Source organism: Leucopleurus acutus (genome assembly GCF_964270905.1).
Source record: "Leucopleurus acutus genome assembly, chromosome: 1".
Lineage (NCBI taxonomy): Eukaryota > Metazoa > Chordata > Mammalia > Artiodactyla > Delphinidae > Leucopleurus > Leucopleurus acutus.
Window position 1 is genome coordinate 82,980,234 of NC_139142.1, and position 23,843 is coordinate 83,004,076.

General features: G+C 41.4%; 1 protein-coding gene across 2 annotated transcripts in view; it reads left to right on the forward strand.

Annotated features, from left to right (window-relative positions):
* EIF2AK4 (eukaryotic translation initiation factor 2 alpha kinase 4) overlaps positions 1 to 23,843 on the forward strand; it is a gene marked incomplete at its 5' end in the record, with an annotated part of 115,140 nt that overhangs the window by 47,401 nt on the left and 43,896 nt on the right. For both annotated transcript variants that reach the window (XR_014326507.1, XM_082847952.1), the window contains 9 exons: positions 478 to 584; positions 1,194 to 1,351; positions 12,212 to 12,645; positions 13,509 to 13,578; positions 16,084 to 16,167; positions 17,942 to 18,064; positions 19,933 to 20,037; positions 21,899 to 21,956; positions 22,902 to 22,981. Coding sequence is in view for 1 of the 2 variants with exons in the window: in XM_082847952.1 (XP_082704078.1) it covers positions 478 to 584; positions 1,194 to 1,351; positions 12,212 to 12,645; positions 13,509 to 13,578; positions 16,084 to 16,167; positions 17,942 to 18,064; positions 19,933 to 20,037; positions 21,899 to 21,956; positions 22,902 to 22,981 (1,219 nt within the window). The remainder of the gene's footprint in view (positions 1 to 477; positions 585 to 1,193; positions 1,352 to 12,211; positions 12,646 to 13,508; positions 13,579 to 16,083; positions 16,168 to 17,941; positions 18,065 to 19,932; positions 20,038 to 21,898; positions 21,957 to 22,901; positions 22,982 to 23,843) is intronic.

Below are 23,843 nucleotides of genomic sequence, written 5' to 3' on the forward strand. Positions count from 1 at the left end.
AACATACTTCAAACTGTGATGAGCAGGCTTCATCTGAAGTTTACCATAATGGGCCCCAGCCCTGCATCAGCTATCTAATTTGCTTTTCCTTTGGGAACTTTTATTTATGACTGTTCCCCAGAAACGCTTAGCTTAGCATGGCAATTCATTAAGCTGTTAGTGGGAGTGAAAATTCATGACCTGCTTGTGCTGTCTTATCCTAGACTTTTAAAAATATTGTTTTGTGAGCATCAGTCTTCTTGCCTCTAGAGACTGTACTTTTTTTATTAATTCCCCCACTTATATGCAGCCTGGTGCTCAGCATGTAAATCCTGCAAGAAGGTTTATTAAATTCACTTATGAGCACATTTTGGCCCATAGTAACATGAATTCTCTAATGTGTATCTTTTAAAAATAAACCCATAGTTAAAAGCCTTGGATTAATTAGTTTAGCATTTATTTTGTGCATCACTGAGATTCTTTTTTCCTCTCACTGAGGTGTGTCTGCTTAGATGACAAGGAAAGATGGAGTCCTCAGCAGTTGTTAAAACACAGCTTTATAAATCCTCAGCCAAAAATACCTTTACTGGAACAAAGTCCCGAAGGTGAGTCTGTTACCGTTCTTTTCTGATAGCCTATTTAACATAAATTATTTTGAAGGTATACGTAAACTTAAGACTGGAAAGGACTGCATGGATCATTTATTTTATCTGTTTTATGCTGAGCTATACATAAATCCATTCATTCAGTGTGTCCTGTATACGTGGAAGTGTTTTGCCATCCTGGTTTTTCCCGCCTCTTCTGATGGAGTGTCTGGTGGTGGAGCCTCTTAGTGTGGGGTAACCCTTCTCATCATGTCACCCTTATTACTGCCTTGGAACTAGATTTCCCTGCTGTTACTCAAGTAGCAGATGCAGGAGCCTCAACAGAGACCGGGATGATCAAGAGACCTGGGTTTGGCTTCTGGCTCTGTCGTTCAGTCATTTCTTTACTCTCAGTTACCCCTACCTGTAAACGTGGGCTGACTGTATATTTCTACCTACTTTAAGGAGGACAGGGTGAGGAAAGTATTAAAGAGTCTGCCAGATAAGAGGTACTTTTTAAAACTCCCTGGTTGGGGCCCTTTCCTCCCGTGCTTGCATGGTCGTTGGATGTTGCCGCTCTTCCTCTATTTTTAAAGCCTCAGTTGCCTCTTACCTTTTGTTTTATCTCAGATTCTGGAGGACAAGATTACGTGGAGACTGTTATTCCCAGCAACCAGCTACCCAGTGCTGCGTTCTTCAGTGAGACACAGAGACAATTTTCCCGCTACTTCATTGAGTTTGAAGAATTACAGCTTCTTGGCAAAGGAGCTTTTGGAGCTGTCATCAAGGTGCAATACATAGTTGTCGCCAGTCCCTTTTAAAGCTCTTTCCCTGTTCCATTTCTGCATACTTAAGGACTTCTGTTTTGAGAGTAGGGAGGGAAGTGAATATGACCATTTGAAACAATAATCTTCCCCTTCGTGGAGTTAAAGGCTTTATTTAAAGTTACACTAGACACATTAAGAACACATCATTCCTCTTCCCTTGCTTGATGTAGTGCATTAACGTGAAAACCACATGATTATAACTGCACTTCAGGTTGAATTAAGACCTCTGCTTGAAGAACCTTTTTGTGTGCTTTGGTTTAGAAAGAAAATTGGTCTCTTTTTCTCCCATTTGCTTTTACAATTGCTGTAGCTAAGAGGGTTACAGGGTTAGAAAAGAGATGGAATTCAAACTGAGAAATGGCCCCAGATGGTCTTGATGGCTTTTATTATCGAGCTATTACTGAGCTGGAAAACTAGTGATGTGTTATTTTTTTTTTGTTGTTGTTTGTTTCTTTGTAAGGATTTTTTAAAAAAAATTTTTAACTTCTTTATTGGAGTATAACTGCTTTACAATGGTGTGTTAGTTTCTGCTTTATAACAGAGTGAATCAGTTATACATATACATATATCCCATATCTCTTCCCTCTTGCATCTCCCTCCCTCACACCCTCTCTATCCCACCCCTCTAGGTGGTCACAAAGCACCGAGCTGATCTCCCTGTGCTATGCGGCTGCTTCCCACTAGCTATCTATTTTACATTTGGTAGTTATATATGTCCATGCCACTCTCTCACTTTGTCCCATCTTACCCTTCCCCGTCCCCGTATCCTCAAGTCCATTCTCTAGTAGGTCTGCGTCTTTATTCCCGTCTTGCCCCTAGGTTCTTCATGACCATTTTTTTTTGTTTTTTAGATTCCATATATATGTATTAGCATACAGTATTTGTTTTTCTCTTTCTGACTTACTTCACTCTGTATGACAGACTATAGGTCCATCCACCTCACTACAAATAACTCAATTTCGTTTCTTTTTATGGCTGAGTAATATTCCATTGTATATATGTGCCACATCTTCTTCATCCATTCATCTGTTGATGGACACTTAGGTTGCTTCCATACCCTGGCTATTGTAAATAGAGCTGCAATGAACATTGTGGTACATGACTCTTTATGAATTATAGTTTTCTCAGGGTATATGCCCAGTAGTGGGATTGCTGGGTCGTATGGTAGTTCTAACTTTAGTTTTTAAGGAACCTCCATACTGTTCTCCATAGTGGCTGTATCATAGGTTACATTCTCACCAACACTGCAAGAGGGTTCTTCCCTTTTCCCCACACCCTCTCCAGCATTTACTGTGTGTAGATTTTTTCATGATAGCCATTCTGACTGGTGTGAGATGATATCTCATTGTAGTTTTGATTTGCATTTTTCTAATGATTAATGATGTTGAGCATTCTTTCATGTGTTTGTTGGCAGTCTGTATATCTTCTTTGGAGAAATATCTATTTAGGTCTTCTGCCCATTTTTGGATTGGGTTGTTTGTTTTTTTGATATTGAGCTGCATGAGCTGCTTGTAAATTTTGGAGATTAATCCTTTGTCAGTTGCTTCATTTAAAAATATTTTCTCCCATTCTGAGGGTTGTCTTTTTGTCTTGTTTATGGTTTCCTTTGTTGTGCAAAAGCTATTAAGTTTCATGAGGTCCCATTTGTTAATTTTTGTTTTGATTTCCATTTCTCTGGGAGATGGGTTAAAAAGGATCTTGCTGTGATTTATGTCATAGAGTGTTCTGCCTATGTTTTCCTCTAAGAGTTTGATATTGTCTGGCCTTACATTTAGGTTTTTAATCCATTTTGAGTTTATTTTTGTGTATGGTGTTAGGGAGTGTTCTAATTTCATTCTTTTAGATGTAGCTGTCCAGTTTTCCCAGCACCACTTATTGAAGAGGCTGTCTTTTCTCCACTGTATATTCTTGCCTCCTTTATCAAAGATAAGGTGACCATATGTGCGTGGGTTTATCTCTGGGCTTTCTATCCTGTTCCATTGATCTACATTTCTATTTTTGTGCCAGTACCATAATGTCTTGATTACTGTAGCTTTGTAGTATAGTCTGAAGTCAGGGAGCCTGATTCCTCCAGCTCTGTTTTTCTTTCTCAAGATTGTTTTGGCTATTTGGAGTCCTTTGTGTTTCCATACAAATTGTGAAATTTTTTGTTCTAGTTTTGTGGAAAATGCCATTGGTAGTTTGATAGGAATTGCATTGAATCTGTAGATTGCTTTGGGTAGTATAGTCATTTTCACAATGTTGATTCTTCCAATCCAAGAACATGGCATATCTCTCCATCTATTTGTATCATCTTTAATTTCTTTCATCAGTCTCTTATAATTTTCTGCATACAGGTCTTTTGTCTCCTTAAGTAGGTTTATTCCTAGATATTTTATTCTTTTTGTTGCAATGGTAAATGGGAATGTTTTCTTAATTTCCCTTTCAGATTTTTCATCATTAGTGTATAGGAATGCAAGAGGTTTCTGTGCATTAAGTTTGTATCCTGCAACTTTACCAAATTCATTGATTAGCTCTAGTAGATTTCTGGTAGCATCTTTAGGATTCTCTATGTATAGTATCATGTCATCTGCAAACAGTGACAGCTTTACTTCTTCTTTTCTGATTTGGATTCCTTTTATTTCTTTTACTTCTCTGATCACCGTGGCTAAAACTTCCAAAACTATGTTGAATAATAGTGGTGACAGTGGGCAACCTTGTCTTTTTCCTGATCCTAGTGGAAATGGTTTCAGTTTTTCACCATTGAGAATGATATTGGCTGTGGGTTTGTCATATATGGCCTTTATTATGTTGAGATAAGTTCCCTCTTTGTCTACTTTCTAGAGGGTTTTTATCATAAATGGGTGCTGAATTTTGTCAAAAGCTTTCTCTGCATCTGTTGAGATGATCATATGGTTTTTCTCCTTCCATTTGTTAATACAGTGTATCCCATTGATTGATTTGCGTATACTGAAGAATCCTTACATTCCTGGGATAAACCCGACTTGACCATGGTGTATGATCCTTTTAATGTGCTGTTGGATTCTGTTTGCTAGTATTTTGTTGAGGATTTTTGCATCTATGTTCATCAGTGATATTGTCCTATAGTTTTCTTTCTTTGTGACATCTTTGTCTGGTTTTGGTATCAGGGTGATGGTGGCTCGTAGAATGAGTTTGGGAGTGTTCCTCCCTCTGCTGTATTTTGGAAGAGTTTGAGAAGGATAGGTGTTAGCTCTTCTCTAAATGTTTGATAGAATTCGCCTTTGAAGGCATCTGGTCCTAGGCTTTTGTTTGTTGGAAGATTTTGAATCACAGTTTCAATTTCAGTGCTTGTGATTGGTCTGTTCATATTTTCTATTTCTTCCTGGTTCAGTCTTGGAAGGTTGTGCATTTCTAAGAATTTGTCCGTTTCTTCCAGGTTGTCCATTTTATTGGCATATAGCTGCTTGTAGTAATCTCTCATGATCCTTTGTATTTCTGCAGTGTCAGTTGTTACTTCTCCTTTTTCATTTCTAATTCTATTGATTTGAGTCTTCTCCCTTTTGTTCTTGATGAGTCTGGCTAATGGCTTATCAATTTTGTTTATCTTCTCAAAGAACCAGCTTTTAGTTTTATTGATCTTTGCTATCGTTTCCTTCATTTCTTTTTCATTTATTTCTGATCTGATCTTTATGATTTCTTTCCTTCTGCTAACTTTGGGGTTTTTTTCTTCTTTTTTCTCTAATTGCTTTAGGTGTAAGGTTAGGTTGTTTATTTGAGGTGTTTCTTGTTTCTTAAGGTAGGATTATATTGCTGTAAACTTCCCTCTTAGAACTGCTTTTGCTGCATCCCATAGGTTTTGGGTCGTCGTGTTTTCATTGTCATTTGTTTCTAGGTATTTTTTGATTTCTTCAGTGATCTCTTGGTTATTAAGTAGTGTATTATTTAGCCTCCATGTGTTTCTATTTGTTACAGATTTTTTCCTGTAATTGATATCTAGTCTCATAGCGTTGTGGTCAGAAAAGATACTTGATAGGATTTCAATTTTCTTAAACTTACCAAGGCTTGACTTGTGACCCAAGATATGATCTATCCTGGAGAATGTTCCATGAGCGCTTGAGAAGAAAGTGTATTCCGTTGTTTTTGGATGGAATGTCCTATAAATATCAATTAACTCCACCTTGTTTAATGTATCATTTAAAGCTTGTGTTTCCTTATTTATTTTCGTTTTGGATGATCTGTCCATTGGTGAAAGTTGTGTGTTAAAGTCCCCTACTATGATTGTGTTACTGTCGATTTCCCCTTTTATGGCTGTTAGTATTTGCCTTATGTATTGAGGTGCTCCTATGTTGGGTGCATAAATATTTACAATTGTTATATATTCTTCTTGGATTGATACCTTGATCATTATGTAGTGTTCTTCTTTGTCTCTTTTAATAGTCTTTGTTTTAAAGTCTGTTTTGTCTGATATGAGAATTGCTACTCCAGCTTTCTTTTGGTTTCCATTTCCATGGAATATCTTTTTCCATCCCCTCACTTTCAGTCTGTATGTGTCCCTAGGTCTGAAGTGGGTCTCTTGTAGACAGCATATATATGGGTGTTGTTTTTGTATCCATTCAGCCAGTCTTTGTCTTTTGGTTGGAGCATTTAATCCATTTACATTTAAGGTAAATATCAATATGTATCTTCCTATTACCATTTTCTTAATTGTTTTGGGTTTGTTATTGTAGGTCTTTTCCTTCTCTTGTGTTTCCTACCTAGAGAAGTTCCTTTAGCATTTGTTGTAAAGCTGGTTTGGTGGTGCTGAATTCTCTTAGCTTTTGTTTGTCTGTAAAGGTTTTAATTTCTCTGTCAAATCTGAATGAGATCCTTGCTGGGTAATCTTGGTTGTAGGTTTTTCCCCTTCATCACTTTAAATATGTCCTGCCACTCCCTTCTGGCTTGCAGAGTTTCTGCTGAAAGATCAGCTGTTAACCTTATGTGGATTCCCTTGTATGTTATTTGTTGTTTTTCCCTTGCTGCTTTTAATATGTTTTCTTTGTATTTAATTTTTGACAGTTTGATTAATATGTGCCTTGGTGTGTTTCTCCTTGGATTTATCCTGTATGGGACTCTGTATTTCCTGGACTTAACTATTTCCTTTCCTATATTAGTGAAGTTTTAAACTATAGTCTCTTCACATATTTTCTCAGTCCCTTTCTTTTTGTCTTCTTCTTCTGGGACCCCTATAGTGCGAATGTTGGTGTGTTTAATGTTGTCCCAGAGGTCTCTGAGACTGTCCTCAATTCTTTTCATTCTTTTTTCTTTATTCTGCTCTGCAGTAGTTATTTCCACTATTTTATCTTCCAGGTCACTTATCTGTTCTTCTGCCTCAGTTATTCTGCTATTGATCACTTCTAGAGAATATTTGATTTCATTTACTGTGTTGTTCATCACTGTTTGTTTGCTCTTTAGTTCTTCTAGGTCCTTGTTAAACGTTTCTTGTATTTTCTCCATTCTATTTCCAAGATTTTGGAAGATCTTTACTATCATTATTCTGAATTCTTTTTCAGGTAGACTGCCTATTTCCTCTTCATTTGTTAGATCTCGTGGGTTTTTACCTTCCTCCTTCATCTGCTGTGTGTTTCGCTGTCTTCTCATTTTGCTTAACTTACTGTGTTTGGGGTCTCCTTTTCGCAGGCTGCAGGTTCGTAGTTCCTGTTGTTTTTGGTGTCTGCCCCCAGTGGCTAAGGTTGGTTCAGTGGGTTGTGTAGGCTTCCTGGTGGAGGGTACTAGTGCCTGTGTTCTGGTGAATGAAGCTGGATCTTGTCTTTCTGGTGGGCAGGTCCACGTCTGGTGGTGTGTTTTGGGGTGCCTGTGGCCTTACTATGATTTTAGGCAGCCCCTCTGCTAATGGGTGGGGTTGTGTTCCTGTCTTGCCAGTTGTTTGGCATAGGGTGTCCATCACTGTAGCTTGCTGGTCGTTGAGTGGAGCTGGGTCTTGGCGTTGAGATGGAGATCTCTGGGAGATTTTCACTGTTCGGAGCTCAGTGGTCTCTTGTGGACCAACGTCCTGAAGTTGGCTCTCCCACCTCAGAGGCACAGCCCTGACGCCTGGCTGGAGCACCAAGAGCCTGTCATCCACAGGGCTCAGAATAAAAGGGAGAAAAAAAAGAAAGAAAGAAGATAAAATAAAATATAAAAGTTATTAAAATAAAAATTATTTTTAGAAATGTTTTTTAAGTAATAAAAGAAAAAAAGGAGGAAAGAAGAGAGCAACCAAAGCACAAAGCAAATCCGGCAATGACAACAAGCACTAAAAGCTATACTAAAACACCACAAAACACAGACAGACCGAACCCTAGGACAAATGGTGGAAGCAAAGCTATACAGACAAGATCACACACAGAAGCGCACACACACTCACAGAAAGAGGAAAAGGGGAAAATATATATTTATATCGTTGCTCCCAAAATCCACCTCCTCGATTTGGAATGATTCCTTGTCTGTTCAGGTATTCCAGAGATGCAGGGTAAATCAGTTTGATTGTGGAGCTTTAATCCGCTGCTCCCGAGGCTGCTGGGAGAGATTTCCCTTTCTCTTCTTTGTTCACACATCTCCCGGGGTTCAGCTTTGGATTTGGACCCGCCTCTGCGTGTAGGTCGCCGGAGGGCGTCTGTTCTTCGCTCAGACAGGACAGGGTTAAAGAAGCAGCTGATTGGGGGCTCTGGCTCACTCAGGCCGGAGGGGAAGGAGGGTTACAGAGTGCGGGGCGAGAGGCCAGTATGACATTGCAGCAGCCTGAGGTGTGCCGTGTGTTCTCCCGGGGAAGTTGTCCCTGGATCACGGGACCCTGGCCATGCCGGGCTGCACAGGCTCCCGGGAGCGGAGGTGTGGATAGTGACCAGTGCTCACACGCAGGGTTCTTGGTGGCTGCAGCAGCAGCCTTAGCGTCTCTTGCCTGTCTCTGGGGTCCGCGCTGTTAGCCGTGGCTCGTGCCCGTCTCTGGAGCTCCTTTAAGCAGTGCTCTTAATCCCCTCTCCTCGCGCACCAGGAAACAAACAGGCAAGAAAAAGTCTCTTGCCTCTTCGGCAGCTCCAGACTTTTCCCCGGACTCCCTCCCGCCTAGCCGTGGTGCACTAACCCCCTGCAGGCTGTGTTCACGCAGCCAACCCCAGTCCTCTCCCGGGGATCCCACCGAAACCCGAGCCTCAGCTGCCAGCCCCCACCCGCCCCAGCCGGTGAGCAGACAAGCCTCTCTGGCTGGTAAGTGCTGGTCGGCTCCGATCCTCTGTGCGGCAATCTTTCCGCTTTGCCCTCCGCACCCCTGTTGCTGCGCTCTCCTCCGTGGCACCGAAGCTCCCCCCTCCGCCACCCGCAGTCTCTGCCCGCGAAGGGGCTTCCTAGTGTGTGGAAACCTTTCCTCCTTCACAGCTCCCTCCCACTGGTGCAGGTCCTGTCTCTATTCTTTTGTCTCTGTTTTTTCTTTTGTCCTGCCCAGGTACGTGGAGAGTTTCTTGCCTTTTGGGAGGTCTGAGTTCTTCTGTCAGCGTTTAGTAGGTGTTCTGTAGGAGTTGTTCCACATGTAGATGTATTTCTGATGTGTTTGTATGGAGGAAGGTGATTCCACGCCATCCTGAAGCTGCTCCGTGATGCATTATTAAGGTGTGCTGCTGTTAGGTCTTCCCTTACTTATTCCAGGCTATTTGGGCAACTTTTATTATCATCTGCCCCTTAAGAGAGAGTTTTCAACTCTTTTTGTGTAATTTAAGTGTTTTATTTGAATTTAAGAGTCCCAGATTACTGTTATCAAATCCATATGAGATATGTCATCTTACGCATAAGAAAGTAGCACATGGGCTTCCCTGGTGGCGCAGTGGTTGAGAGTCCATCTGCCAATGCAGGGGACACGGGTTCGTGCTCTGGTCCGGGAGGGTCCCACATGCCATGGAGCGGCTGGGCCCGTGAGCCATGGCCGCTGAGCCTGTGCGTCCAGAGCCTGTGCTCCGCAACGGGAGAGGCCACAACAGTTAGAGGCCCACGTACCGCAAAAACAAAACAAAACAAAAACAAAAAAAGAAAGTAGCGCACCATCAATAGGGCATGAGTCTGTTTCGTGTTTTGAGAGTATTATTAGGAAGCATTACCTGTATCACTGTGGAAGGCCTTTTACATTGAAAAAAGAATTACATTAGTTTTTCTACAGAAAGACAAACTTAAGCAGGTTTTCCAAAAGAAAGTCGTAATATCATGGGAAATTTTCAACTTTCTTCTTGAAAGTATAGCTATTACGTTTAGGTGATTAAATAGGTCTACTTTGGGCAGACAGATATCCTGATCAGGTAATCATAGTTATCTTTAAGAGGAATGGATGATTGAAGTTTATATTATCCCTTTATAATTTTGATCAACTCCTTTAACTTTAGATTCTTGAATTCCAAACACGATCAAACTTCATTTCCTTTCAAGCACTTAAAACTAATTAGTAAGCTCATGTAACAAAAACATCTTAGTAACTTAATCCCCCATGTTTTTCCTGTGGTTTCTCCCTGTGAGAACCCAACAGTCCTCACACCCCATCTCTATTTTCAGGTTAAGGTAGGGCCATCTCCTCAGAGATCTGGAATTTCATTAGCAATTGGACCCATTACTGTTAATGCACCTTTGCATTTTAATAAATGAATTCCTAGGAGTTCTAGTGTAGCAAGCCCCACACCCCAGTCAGTGACACATAGTGTTACCAAACCAAAATTGGGTCAGCTCACCCACTCGCAGTAAAGCCAACTCACTGACACTAGGATTTGATAGAGGATTTTGCAGCATTTATTGCAGGCACCAAGCAAGGAGTACGGGCAGCTAATAACCAAGAGACCCAAGCTCCCCAGTGGATTCCAGAGAAGCATTTTTAAAGGCAAGGTGAGGGAGAGAGTTGCAGGGTGCATGATCAGCTCGTGTACCATTCTTTGATTGGGTGACGGTGAGGCAAGAGGGTGGTGTCACGGGGCTTAACATCATCAGTTAAGATGTTAACTGGAACCAGACCGGTTCCAGCCAGTCTGGGGGCTACATGCTCATGCTCCTCATGCAGTTAGATTCTTCTATCTGGTGGAGGTTTTAGTTTTAGTATCTGTAAAACAACTCAGGGACATGCATCAGACATGTTATCTATGTCCTTCAGGAAAGAACTAAAGATTCTGTGACTGTTATATGGCTGATTCACTTTTTAAATTGTTACCAATTCTCCTGGCCCAACTGCTATTTTTTTGTCACTACATGTTCACATTCTTTCAGTCATTATTGAGCAGCCTTTTGTGACTCGGGAGGCCTGGGAGAATAAAGCTTTTCTACAAACAAGACACAGGCAGAGGACATGGTGGGCGATTTGTCCTGGGAAGGCCCCATAGGGTCCTGCTTGGTTACAATAGCATATGTGATATGTACTGAGATATGAGGTTGAAAGACAGTGCCACAACTTCCCCACAGTCCTCCACTCTATTAACGTGGCAGTAAAAGAACACACGGCTGTCATTTTTTTGGAGCACATTTCCTATTTGCAGCTGTGTGCCAGGTGGCTCGTGAACCTTGTCTTTTAATCTCATGACATTCTTATGAAATAGGTATTATCCCATTTTGCAGATGAGGGAACCGATGCTGAGAGAAGTTATGTCATTTGCCTGAGGTCACATACATCACTAAGACATTTCAGCCAGCATTCAGACTGACACCTGTTTTACTCAAAAATGTACTTTGTACCACTATTTCTGTACCCCCCAAAAGATAATCTGAAGCTCACTTTTATAGTATTCCTTTCTCATTCCTAAAAGTAGTTTTTGGCATAGAAGCCTATGAGCCAAATAAGAGAATGATGCTCTCTTTTGTAACCAACTAGTTTCTCCCTCTGCGATGGGCAAGTTGTTAGTTTCCATCACTTCAGTTGCCCTGCATGGTTGGAACTGGAAGGTTCAGAAAACAAAATTTTATAAAAAATACTTAGTCGACCCAACTGCATAGCAAAACTGCCCGGGATAAGGATGCCTCTATGTAAAATACGGAGATTTGGCCTTTGAAACATTTTCTTGTATTTTTCTTGTGTTTTTCCTTTATTCTCAATTGTATTGTTCTAGTTTCCTTACATAACATCAGTTGTAAATCTTCAATCTTAGTAATAAAATCGATGGGCAGTAATTGTGTTAATGCCAATTACTTTATTTATTGAACACCTTTCTCTGTGACACCTTGATACAGGTGCTTTACTCACATCATTTCATTTAATCCTCACAGTCGCCTTTGAGGTAAGGGAAGTGGCATAAATGCCATTTTATAGATTAAAAAATCGAGTTTCAAGGAAATTAAGTCATTTGCCCAAGTTCTTTGTAAGTTGAGAATTAGAATTTGCATGCAGGTCTGTTAAAACTGTTGCTTAGTTTGTGTTTGGTGACTTTAAGTTTAAAAAAACAAGTGGAGAGAAACTAAAATCACCTTCTAAAAATTTACACTGAGTTTGGAAAATAATTTTTTAAAAACAAGGTTAAAAAAGCAACAAGGTTTACTTGGAAATTTAGATAGCAGATGTGATATTGGGAAAGCAGGGATATAATTGTCAATAAAATGAATGATTAAAATGGAGATTATGTTTTCCTCAGAGTCTCTTAGCAGGCGCTATACATTTAGCTTGGGGTGAAATGTTTTCTGTTTTTGGCAGTCACGACTTTCTTCAGCTTAAGAACTTCAGACACGTGGTCCTCGACTGTAGCTGTGGGTTCTGACTCAGAACTCGGGGTTCTCCTTGGGAGGAGATGGGCTGACACGGTAGGAATGCCAGTCGGTACAGGGTTTGGAGTGGCTGACCTGCCGGACCCCTCTCCTTTCTCCTTCGTGCGGCAGGTGCAGAACAAGCTGGACGGCTGCTGCTACGCGGTGAAGCGCATCCCCATCAACCCGGCCAGCAGGCACTTCCGCAGGATCAAGGGCGAGGTGACGTTGCTGTCGCGTCTGCACCACGAGAACATCGTGCGCTACTACAACGCCTGGATCGAGAGGCACGAGCGGCCGGCGGGCCCCGCGACGCCGCCCCCAGACGCGGGACCCCAGGCCCTGGACGGGCGAGCCTTGCCCCGACTGCCCATCGGCGACAGCGACACGGACGGCCCGGGCAGCGTGGAGGCGGCCGCGCCGCCTCCCATCCTCAGCAGCTCGGTGGAGTGGAGCACATCGGCTGAGCGCTCGGGCAGCGCCCGCTTCCCCGCCGCCGGCCCGGACTCCAGCAGCGACGAGGATGACGACGAGGAGCACGACGGCGTCTTCTCACAGTCCTTCCTGTAAGAGTTCCCGGGCGCTGCTGGCTCATCCCCGCCAAGCCCAGGCCGGGGAAGGGGAGGGACTTGGTTAGAAATCCAGTCCTGTGGACCATGATGAAATACATGTATATGCAACTCAGTTTTAGAGAGTAACCAAATTCAGTCCAAGGGTTTTTCCCCTCTAATATCTTCAAGAGATCTCCAAAATCCAAGCCCTGGAGGAAGGAAAAATAGAAACTTCTTCCAGTCCCTCCTCTTAATACATTTAATAGGATTTTTAAAAGAGCATTCTTTTTAGATAAGGGCTTCCGACTCTGTGGAGCATAAAGGAACTAATTTGGAGTCTTGACATAGGACCTACTGCAGCTCTAAAAAGGGTTACCAAACCAGTAATTATGATCCTAAAATAAAGTTTAAAGTTTAACGCATCTCAGGGCTTCCCTGGTAGCGCAGTGGTTGAGAATCTGCCTGCCAAGGCAGGGGACACGGGTTCGAGCCCTGGTCCAGGAGGATCCCACAAGCCATGGAGCGGCTGGGTCCGTGAGCCACAATTACTGAGCCTGCGCGTCTGGAGCCTGTGCTCCGCAACAAGAGAGGCCACAATAGTGAGAGGCCCGCGCACCGTGGTGCAGAGTGGCCCCCGCTTGCCACAACTAGAGAAAGCCCTTGCACAGAAACGAAGACCCAACACAGCTATAAATTAATTAATTAATTAATTAGAAAGATGTTAATAAAGTTTAACGCATCTCAGAATCCACCCTGGTCATTTACATTCATGTTTTATTTCATTGTATCCATTTGGATACAGTTTATCATAACTCTGAGCTATTGAATTGTAACAGGGAATTTGGTTTTTTTAGTCTTTCTCTATTTCTCTTTTTAAGACCTGCTTCAGATTCTGACAGTGATATCATCTTTGACAATGAAGATGAGAACAGTAAAAGTCAGAATCAGGTAAATATATAAATAGAAGTTACACCTTTTTATTCTTCATGGGATGGGTACATAAGCAAATGTTTGATGTTATAAACCTCAGGTAAAATAGTAAAGCCTTAATCTGATATGCAGATATAGAAACTGTCGATTTTAAAACATGATTTTTTAAAATAAGCTACTCATAGGGTTACTTATAGGTCTTAATTTATCCACATAATAAAAAGAGAAGAATAAATTGACATACTGGGTTTTTTTTGTTTTATTTTGCTTTTAGTGAAAACCACTTCCTAGAGGATTTTAGGAAACATTATGTGGTTGGGGATGAGGGTTGAATGCAAATTAATTGAGTAACTAAACAGCCTATGTGGAGTTATGTAGGTCTCTCTCACGTCAATTAATCTTGATGACTTACTCTCATAAACCATCCCCTGGAACAGTGTTTTAACACTGTGGGTTATGATCCTGTAATGGGTTATGAAATCAGTTTCAAGGGTTACAACCAGCTTCATTTTATTTTATTTTTATTTTTTTAATTTATTTTTTTCATTTTATTTTTAATGCTGTAGAGAAGAGTAAAGAATACCAAAATGTGTCACACTAGTAAAGGTAAACTCTCTTCGTAGAACTTGTCTCTTATGAGTATATGTATTAGGTGTAATATAAAATACAACATGGTCTGAAAGATTTGAGAAACGCTGCTCGAAGCCTTGGATCCCACTCAATTCTGTATATTCCTGCATCCAGGCCAGCAGAGCCCCTCAGTGCTGATGGCTTGGAGTCGGTGTGAAGCTTTGTAATTTCTAGGGCTGTCAGTTATTGCTAGAGAAACCTTCTGCAGCTGGGGATGGGATGCAGTGACTTTACTACCAGGCATAAAAATATAATTACAAGCAGGGTGCATTCATAGCAGATAAAAAGAAGTCTAGGGCTTCCCTGGTGGCGCAGTGGTTGAGAGTCCGCCTGCAGATGTGGGGGACGTGGGTTCGTGCCCTGGTCCGGGAGGATCCCATGTGCCGCGGAGCGGCTGGGCCCATGAGCCGTGGCCACTGGGCCTGGCGCGTCCAGAGCCTGTGCTCTGCAACGGGAGAGGCCACAACAGTGAGAGGCCCGCGTACCGCAAAAAAAAAAAAAAAAAAAAAAAAAAAAGTCTACACATAGACTGTCTTAGATAAGCAGTTAAATGGGTTTGAATGAGGTTTGAATGCTTTAGCCAGCACTTTTTTTTTTGGCTGCGCCGAGCAGTATGCAGGATCTTAGTTCCCCAACCAGGGATCGAATCTGTGCCCCCTGCAGTGGAAACACAGAGTCTTAACCATTGGATTGCCAGGGAAGTCCCAGCATTTCTTAAAAGTACTTCCCTTTTCTATTAAAATCCCCTTAACCCCTGAGGAAGTTTAAGGAATAATAGCACAAGTAGTCTGCTTTGGTTTTAGCATTAGTTATGCATATAATCATTATGGGGGCACCAAATTTACAATTCTGGTTTTTCTCAATTAAGGGAGGTATCCCATGGGCATTCTAATTGATGGGTAGAAGCCTCTAAGAGATTAACAATCTTGTACAGATAATCCCCAGAATAAATAAATGATTCAAGAGTAGAACTGAGGGAATTCCCTGGCTGTCCAGTGGTTAGGACTCCGAGGTTTCACTACGGACGGCCCGGGTTCAATCCCTGATCGGGGAACTAAGATCCCACAAGCTACGCAGTGTGGCCAAAAAACAAAAAAAAAGGAGAATTTGATTGTTTCCAGAGCAGTTTTTTTCCTTCAATAAAGGTAAAATGTTGAAAAAATGTTTCCACACAAAAAATGCAAATCAGAAACAGTCAAATGCTACCTAATGCTTTCCCATACTTGGGGGTAGGAGGGAGTATTTAAATATGTCTATTAGAAGAAGAAAGAATTTCTTTTTAAGGGACATGAGTTAGAAAAACAGCTGTAGGGGACTGGCAGACTAACCATGTGGAAAAGTAGTGTAGAGGATCGGTCACCCTAAGTGTCAGCTGGGTGGTGGTTCTTCAGTGCTGTAGCCGAGGGCAGTGTGCCGTCTGGTAATGTGATCACATTTAAATTGTTTTAGCTAAAGATGGATTTCTCATCTTCTGTTTCCAAAGTAAGTCTACCATCAAAGATAGGCATTCCAATAAAACTGAAGTCTTAAAATATTAGCCTGTGTACATTCTACCCTTCTTATCCATAGAAAGATAGCAAGTGGTGAGAAGGAATTGACTTAGAGCCTTTCTGTGGATTACCTTTAATACCCACCTGTTTCCTATTGTCCCCATCATTGTTCTGTACAGTAACAGACCTGTAAACTGTGCATTAGATTCTGGTATTGGCAAAATTGCCTTTTAAATGCTGTAAGCATCTAAAGGACAGTAGTTGTTGTTCTGCTCACTCACCTTCCCTCTAAGGCAGCAGGATCGCTATCTATGTGGTAGGGGCAGGAACAAAAGACTTGGTGGTGGTGATCTTGTTTCATTTCAGCCTCATTTTGAGCTCTCGTGTGTTCCTCTTGGGTTAGGATGAAGATTGCAATGGAAAGAACAGTTGCCATGAAAGTGAGCCACCGGCAACCACTGAGGCTGTGCACTACCTCTACATCCAGGTGAGGCCCTGGCATGCAGCTCAGTGACACGGCAACTCCCAGTAGTATGCTGGTGGGTAGGTTTTGGGAGATGAGAGCAAGAGAGCGAGCAAAGAGGGCTCATCGCACTGCCAAAGATTAATTGGCCAGAGAGGATTATAGCATGGAGGCCCTTTCCCCCTGCCTTGAACCCATGCTCTCCTGTACCGTAGCAGGAGATGGCACAGGGCAGTGGTTCCAGCTCTGGACTTAACTTAGGCTGTGTAAGTTTACATCCTGGATCCACCGGTCACAGCTTTGTGAGCTCAGGCACGGTTCTTCAGCATTCTGTGTCCCAGGTTCCCCACCTATAAATTAAACAGTAGCAGTTACCTCAATGGCTGGTGAAGAATAAACAAAATAACATGTGTGAAGTAATTAGAACCCACCTGAGTTCCAGAAGCGCTAGACCGTGCATGTACAGAAACTCTACTTTGTCTAACAAGTCAAATCTGGACAAGCAAGGTACGAGGCACATACATCCTCGTGTGTACAGAAGAAACACCCACCTGGTTTTAGGAAAGTGGCTTGTCCTGGAACCCCTGAGGGACAGGAGAACCAGTTCCAGTGGGGCGTTGCTAAAGGGAAGCTTATAGGCTTTGTCCTGCTCACACTTCCGAGGGGCGCATTCTGGACAGTGGCGAGCTCAGCCAGCAGAGGGACAGCCACAAACTGAAGCGGAAAACTTGCCTCTGGCCCAAGTGAACAGGACCGTGAGTCATTATTAGTGTTTTCAGTCACATCTGCAAGGAGGCAGATCTTTAAATGTGAGATACAGTACTATGCCCAAGAAGGAGCCCTCAGACAAGTGTAACGTTTCAAAAGAGTCTAGTTAGGTGGTTGCTTTCCTGGGGTTACAGCGGGTTTTAGGTTTTCCCTAAACGTAAACCACTTACACACATGATAAAGCATTCGTCCCCCAAACCGCTAACTGTTGAGTATCTACTACATGCCATTATGCTGTAAACAGTTACAGTGAGACAGAAATACCTAGCAGAGGTACGTGAGGTGTGGTAGGATCTTGGTGTGGGAGGCCTGGAGGATGAGTCAGAGTTTGTAGATGTTATTCTGAGCATGAGAGGATATTCCTCTCATTTAAAATGACATGTTCCTCTCTTTGAAAACAAGAAAGTCCTTCTTCATGAGAAATCTCAACTGTGGCACTGGTTTAAAACATAGGCTAGTTTCATAAATCAAATGCTGCATGTTGCTCTAAGGTTTAAATGATATTGCATTGTTTTCTGATAGATTAATACACTTAAGAAGGATGAGATAGAGCCCTTTCTTAAATGTTGTGATATTTACAATGTTTTGCTCTAGACTTGAAGGTCATTGTCATTAATTTAACATGCAAATGAGAAAGGCTAATGACATCATTGGATTATTAATTAGCCCTTCTTGGAAATTTGGGTTTGGAAACAATCTTGTAAAACAAAAAATACACTTTTACTTAATTCTAAGTGTTTTCATATTATACAAGGATTTTATACAAGGATTTTAAAGTCTTATTTTTTTAATGAACAATAATATAAAAAATAAAAATGATTTTGTTGGGGTGCTAAAGATTATGCATATTTCTTCCCAATTTTTTTTAATACTGTTGGTTTCTTTTTTTAATTAAAAAAATAAGCCTTTTCCATAAGTATTTAAAATCCATGGTACACGTTTTAAAATGGGGGATTACATTAATTGCCATTGTCCTCCTTAATTGAAACTCTATATCATCAAATCCTGCCTGGTTTGTTCTTGTCCATAGATGGAGTACTGTGAAAAGAGCACTTTACGTGACACAATTGACCAGGGACTATATCGAGACACCGTCAGGCTCTGGAGGCTTTTCCGAGAGATTCTGGATGGATTGGCTTATATCCATGAAAAAGTAAGCTTTGCAATATTTTATATCTGAAAAACTTACGTTTACATAAAATTTATAACAAAATCAAATATTGTGAGATTTGAGAAAACCTAAAATAGAGGGAAAATTATGGGTATGTTGAAATAATCTATTTTTATAGGAAATAGAACATATCAAAAGACGAGAAAATAGTATAAAGCATCAAAGTTCAAAGAAAGCATTGAAGGATAGAAGAGGGGTCAGCAAACTATAGCCCATGGGTCAAATCTAACTCCCTACATGCTTCTGTTCAGCCTGTGAGCTAAGACTGGCCCTTACATTTTTAAATGGTTGTAAAAGATTGAAAGAAGGGTAATATTTCATGATACCTGAAAATTCTATGAAATTCAAATGTGTCCATAAATAACATTGTATTGGAAGAGGGCCATACCAGTTTATGTGTTGCCTGTGGCTGTTCTTGTGCTGCACTGTGGAGTTGAGTAGTTGTGGCAGAGACTGTGTGGCCCATAAAGCCTAAAAGATTTACTATCTGGCCCTTTACAGAAAAAGTTTGCCAGCCTCTGGGTTAGGTGGAAATAATTGAACATGTATGGAACATGAGGATGATTCCTTGAGTGGTTTAGATAAAGTGAGAGTGTGATTAATACCTGCCAAGATATGTGATTCTGACTCAGTGCTACCTTTCCTAGGAACATGGGAAAATTAGAAAGTCATCTAGCAAGGGTAGAGATGAGACTAACATAGTTTGCCGCATGTATAAAATGTCACTGTAAAGCTAGAAATTGTCATCATGATGTAAACGCTAATGGACCTAGCTTCAAGATGAAACACTGCTTACATTTTAAAAATGGGATTGTCTAATGTGTTAGTGTAAATACGTTTTTTCCTTTGCCTCAATTTTCTTTAACCTTAAATTATTTATACTGTACCATATTTAGTAAAAAGCCAGGAATATAATTTACAGATGTCTAGTTTATAAATGATTTGGTGGAAGTGGAATTTGCAAGGTTGGACATAAAAATGGGCTCTAATGAAGGTCATTAGAACTCTATTACTGTGCTAGCATCCTGGGGTCCTAGAACCGTGCTCTGTGCACTGTCTTCCTTGCCATCTAATCTGCTCAGTACGTGCCAACCATTTGTTGGGTGTCTAACACTGCCAAACCTAGAAATAGAGGAAGGCACAAGTGTATGACAAACCCCATACTTGAGAGGGACTTCCTGTTTTTTTGAGGGAGCCGAAATTTACCTTCATGTAACAGTAAGAGAGATCACACCATCAAGTGTTTTTATTACATTTATTTCCTGTATTATAGTACCGGAAACAGTAAGCATGATGAGGATGCTGTTAGGAAGGGGAGAAAGTAATGTTCACATAACAAGAAATCATTGAGCACTTACCTGGTATGCTGGGAATGCAAAGTTGAATTATTAGAATTACTGTGGAAGTCTTCATGAATGAGTTGGCACTTGTAAATATTGGTACAATTCCAATGAGTGGAGAAAAGCCTGGGCAGGGCAGGTAGCCTGAAGAAATGAGTAGAAGAGGGAATGAAAATGGTGTGTATCTCCCTGACCAGAGTAAGGGTTTTGTGATGCAGTAGAGAGAAAGATCATTGTGAACCTGATATACAGGGGTCTTGGATGCCAAAGGGAACCGTTTGGATTGGACCTGATAAGGACCACCAGCAGGTAGATTGGGAGAGGGTGGCAAGGTCATTGGCAGGACGTTTGGGAGACATTGCAGAGGTCAGACAGCCTGGACTAGCATGGTCTGCAGGAGAAGGCCTCATCCAATTTTCATCACTAGGTTGGCCTTTCAAATGAGGAAACAGGTATGATATAAGTTATGTTTGGGAAAAAACTGTTGGTTTCTTTGCTCTTTTCCATCAGGGAATGATTCACCGAGATTTGAAGCCTGTCAACATTTTTTTGGATTCTGATGACCATGTAAAAATAGGTGATTTTGGTTTAGCGACAGACCATCTAGCCTTTGCTGTGAGTATTTTTCTGATTCAGATGTACCTGAAAATGGACCCATGTGCCTTAATTATCCTGTCTTCTAACATTCTCATGACTATGAGACTGAACTGAACTCTGCTGTGTAATCCCCGGGAAAGTATACAAGTCTGAAGGGGCAGCTGCAAACGATCCTGCAGGCTTTGAAATTGTGAATATGTTTTAGTGAGTGCGTTCCACTTGAGAGACATAAAATTACTAGTTTGTGGGTGATATTTAGGTCAAAGGCATGAAATACTTTATGAAACGTTTTGGTCTACCATGCCAGGCACTGGGCTAGATGCTTTACACCCGATGGGCTTTTAGTTAGCTTAAGGAAATAAGGCTCAAAAACCATAAAACTTCAGAAGAATGAGTTCTAGACAACATAAATCAGAAGGTATTAATGCTCTTCTTCACAACACTGTAGAGTAGTTGTTAAACATACAAAGCTAAAATAATGTGAAGTGAGAGAAATAGTCATATAAGACTTAAAAACAGGAGAAATTTTGCATATGGTTACGAGGATCAAGGACGGCTGTATAAAGAAAACAGCATTTCAGATGAGCCTTAAAGGATGGGTGGGAGTCCAGTAGGCTGAGATTGAGGGCAGGGCATGGTGACACCAGGGTAGGGGCTTCCCGAGAGAAAGAACAGCATAAGCAAAGGCCCTGGGGTAAGCAGACATGATTGTTGAAGGCCAGCATGTTGTTTGGTTGGTTGAAACTATGAGGTGTAGGGGAGCAGTGAGAGAAGATGCTTGAAGGTTGGGGATTCTTGGAGGTGTCAGGCCTTGAGTGCTGGGGGAAGAGTTTTACTTAACATCATAAGCCAGAGATTAGACACCAAAATCTGTGGTAAATGCAGTTAATTATGAGGGTGGTCAAAAAAAGAAACTAGGATTTGGATTAATGGTGAGAAAAACCTCAGGGGTTAAAGTAGAAGGTGAGGTTAGAAGGAGCAGAGAGGGAGGAAATGGAAGGGGGACAGTAAGGACATGGTCCTGACCAGAACACTGGGGAATTTGAAGAGTGCTAAGACCAAGGAAGGGCTCTATGGGGATTTGATACCCAAACTAGCAAATGTCACTTGATATCTGTAGGCTGTAATAGTAGGGAGGTAGATAAGAGCACAGGCTCTGGAGGCCCACTTCCCTGGGCTAGAATCCCTGGGCAAGTTACTTAACCTCTTAGTATTCTTTCCATAAAATGTGCCTAATGCAAGTACCAGCTTCAAAGTTGTCACCAGCATAAAGTAAGAATATAGGTAAAGCCCTGGAACATTGCCTGGCTCTACGAGTATTAGAGCTCTTGTTATTGATGGCAGTGCTCGTGATAGGAATCTGTGGAGAGATGTCAGAAAAATAGTGATTTAGGGGAATGCTGTCACAGAGGTAGTGGAAGAAGGGAGGCTACCTAAGAGGTATTAGCAGTGACAGTGGAACAGATTTGGTGACCAGCCTCTAGGAAAGAAGAGTAAAAATTGACCCAGTGGAAAAATTAGAAACGTTAGAAAGTGAGTTTGTTGTTATTAATATACCTTTACTCTTCCCAGTAAATAGATTCTGTTTTGGCATTTGAAATATGAAAATAAATTAGTTTAGGTAAGTTTTCAGGGGGTTCTGCCACGAAGGAGTTCTACAGTGAATTGTCCTTCTCCTTGATATCATTGGGGTTTCCAGTGAGACCTGCATTAGTAGGCTAACTAAACTAAAAAAAATTTAAAGCTCAGAAAAGCATTATTATAGTTATTCTGGTTTCTGTGTAATATATTTCAGTCAGTCTTCATTTAGAAATGATAATCCATTCCTGTGAAATAATACAATGTTTTAATTTGTTATTTGGCTTACTTGAATTTTTAGGCTGACGGCAAACAAGATGATACATCAGGAGATCACTTGATTAAATCAGACCCTTCAGGTAAATCCAGAAGACTGTATATTTAAGTTGTGTGTTAACAAGCAATCCACAAAATTTCTTTTTTTCTCTTTTATCTTTTTTTAACATACAAAAACTTTACCTAGGTAATGTATACAACCTGAGGAGTTTAGAGGTACATACACACCTAAGAAAGCATCACCACAACCTATGCTGTAAACATATCCATCACCTCCGAGTTTCTTCCTGCCCTCTTATTTATTATTACTATTATTATTAATTTTGTGATAAGAACACTTAGCATAAGATCTACCCTCTTAGGAAAATTTCATTTTATTATTATTTTTTTGGCGGGGAGCGCACCGTGCAGCATGTGGGGATCTTAGTTCCCCGACCGGGGTTGAAACTCGTGCCCCCTGCAGTGGAAGTGCAGAGTCTTAACCACTGGACCGCCAGGGAAGTCCAGGAAAATTTTAAATATGCAGTACAGAATAAAATTTCTCAAAGTGAAACCCTTTTTTCATTTGTAAAGATTTTATTCTAAAGCAAAGTATAATTATTCATTAAATTAACAAAATTATGAAAATGCTTTAATTTTTTTTCCCTTTTCACTATATAGATTGTTCTTCAGAAGTCTAAGAAATTAGACCTTCAATTAGAATAATTTACTCCTCTGGGTAGGCAGTTATACTTTGACCCCAGGTAGTAATAGGAGGTTGCCTCATGACCTGGGCCATCTGGGGTCTTCCTGCCTTGGCACTGCCCCTTTACCACAGCAAAGCCATCCTGTGTGGAACAAAGTGTGTGGCCATCTACGATTTAGGGTTAATAGCTTGGTGAAATGCATGCTGCTTCTTCCTGTGAATAGTGTAAACAATTAACAGACCATGTCTCTTAAGAAACTTTTTTTGTTTTGTTTTGTTAAAAATTGGCCTTATCTCTAAGTCCTGTTATTGGAAATCCTTCCCTCTGCCTTCTTCCATGCAGGTCATTTGACTGGGATGGTTGGCACTGCTTTATATGTAAGCCCAGAGGTCCAAGGCAGCACCAAATCTGCATACAACCAGGTAAAGAGGAAGGTTTTTGGGGGAAAGGAAAGATCTCAAGAGAGAGATAATAGTAAGAATATCAAGATTACAGCATTTGGGGTTTAGTTACCAGCTGAAATAGTCAGGAACATTCATTCACTCAATATATATCCACATGTCTATTGAGCGACTGCTCCACATAGGACACGTGATGCCCAAGGACAGTGACTGAAGCTGGCATTGTTGTTGCCAAGGAGCTTACAGTCCCTCCATCCATCTAAAGAAGATTTGAACTAACTGGTCCTGGGCCAGGCCCCGGGAACACAGGGAACAAGGCAATCAAGTAATAAGACATCTTATTCCAGCCCTCTGGGAGCTTGTGCATTGGTGGATGATGGTGGATGAAACAGACAGTAAACAAATAAAAAATTTTTAAATCACAAACTCTGTAGGAACTAAGAAGAAAGGAAATGGAGTCCAGTGACCAGAGAACAGTAAAAGACATCATCTTTAGGTCGACTGACTAGAGAAAGCCTCCCCAAGAGGATGGGTTTCAGGATAAAGGAGGAAAGCGGGGAGAAGCCATGCAAAGTTGGGGGCTGGAGTTTGGCTGGGAGAGAAGAGGGGTAAACAGAGGAAATAGCATGTACAGAGAGAAGACTGTGGGTGAGAGGTAGCGTGGCTCACTTAGGACAGTCAGAGAGAAGGTCCATGTGGCTGCAGCGTGGTGAGAGCTATGAGGACGAGAGGTATGAAGCAAAGCTGAAGTGAAGGCCAGGGTCAGATGATGCAGGGCCAGCTTAGCCATGATAAGGGATGTGCACAGGCAGCGCCTGAAGGATCTTGAGCGAGAGAGTTCACTCTAGCTGCTGCCGGAGGCTTGGCAGGAGTCCAGGTGGGA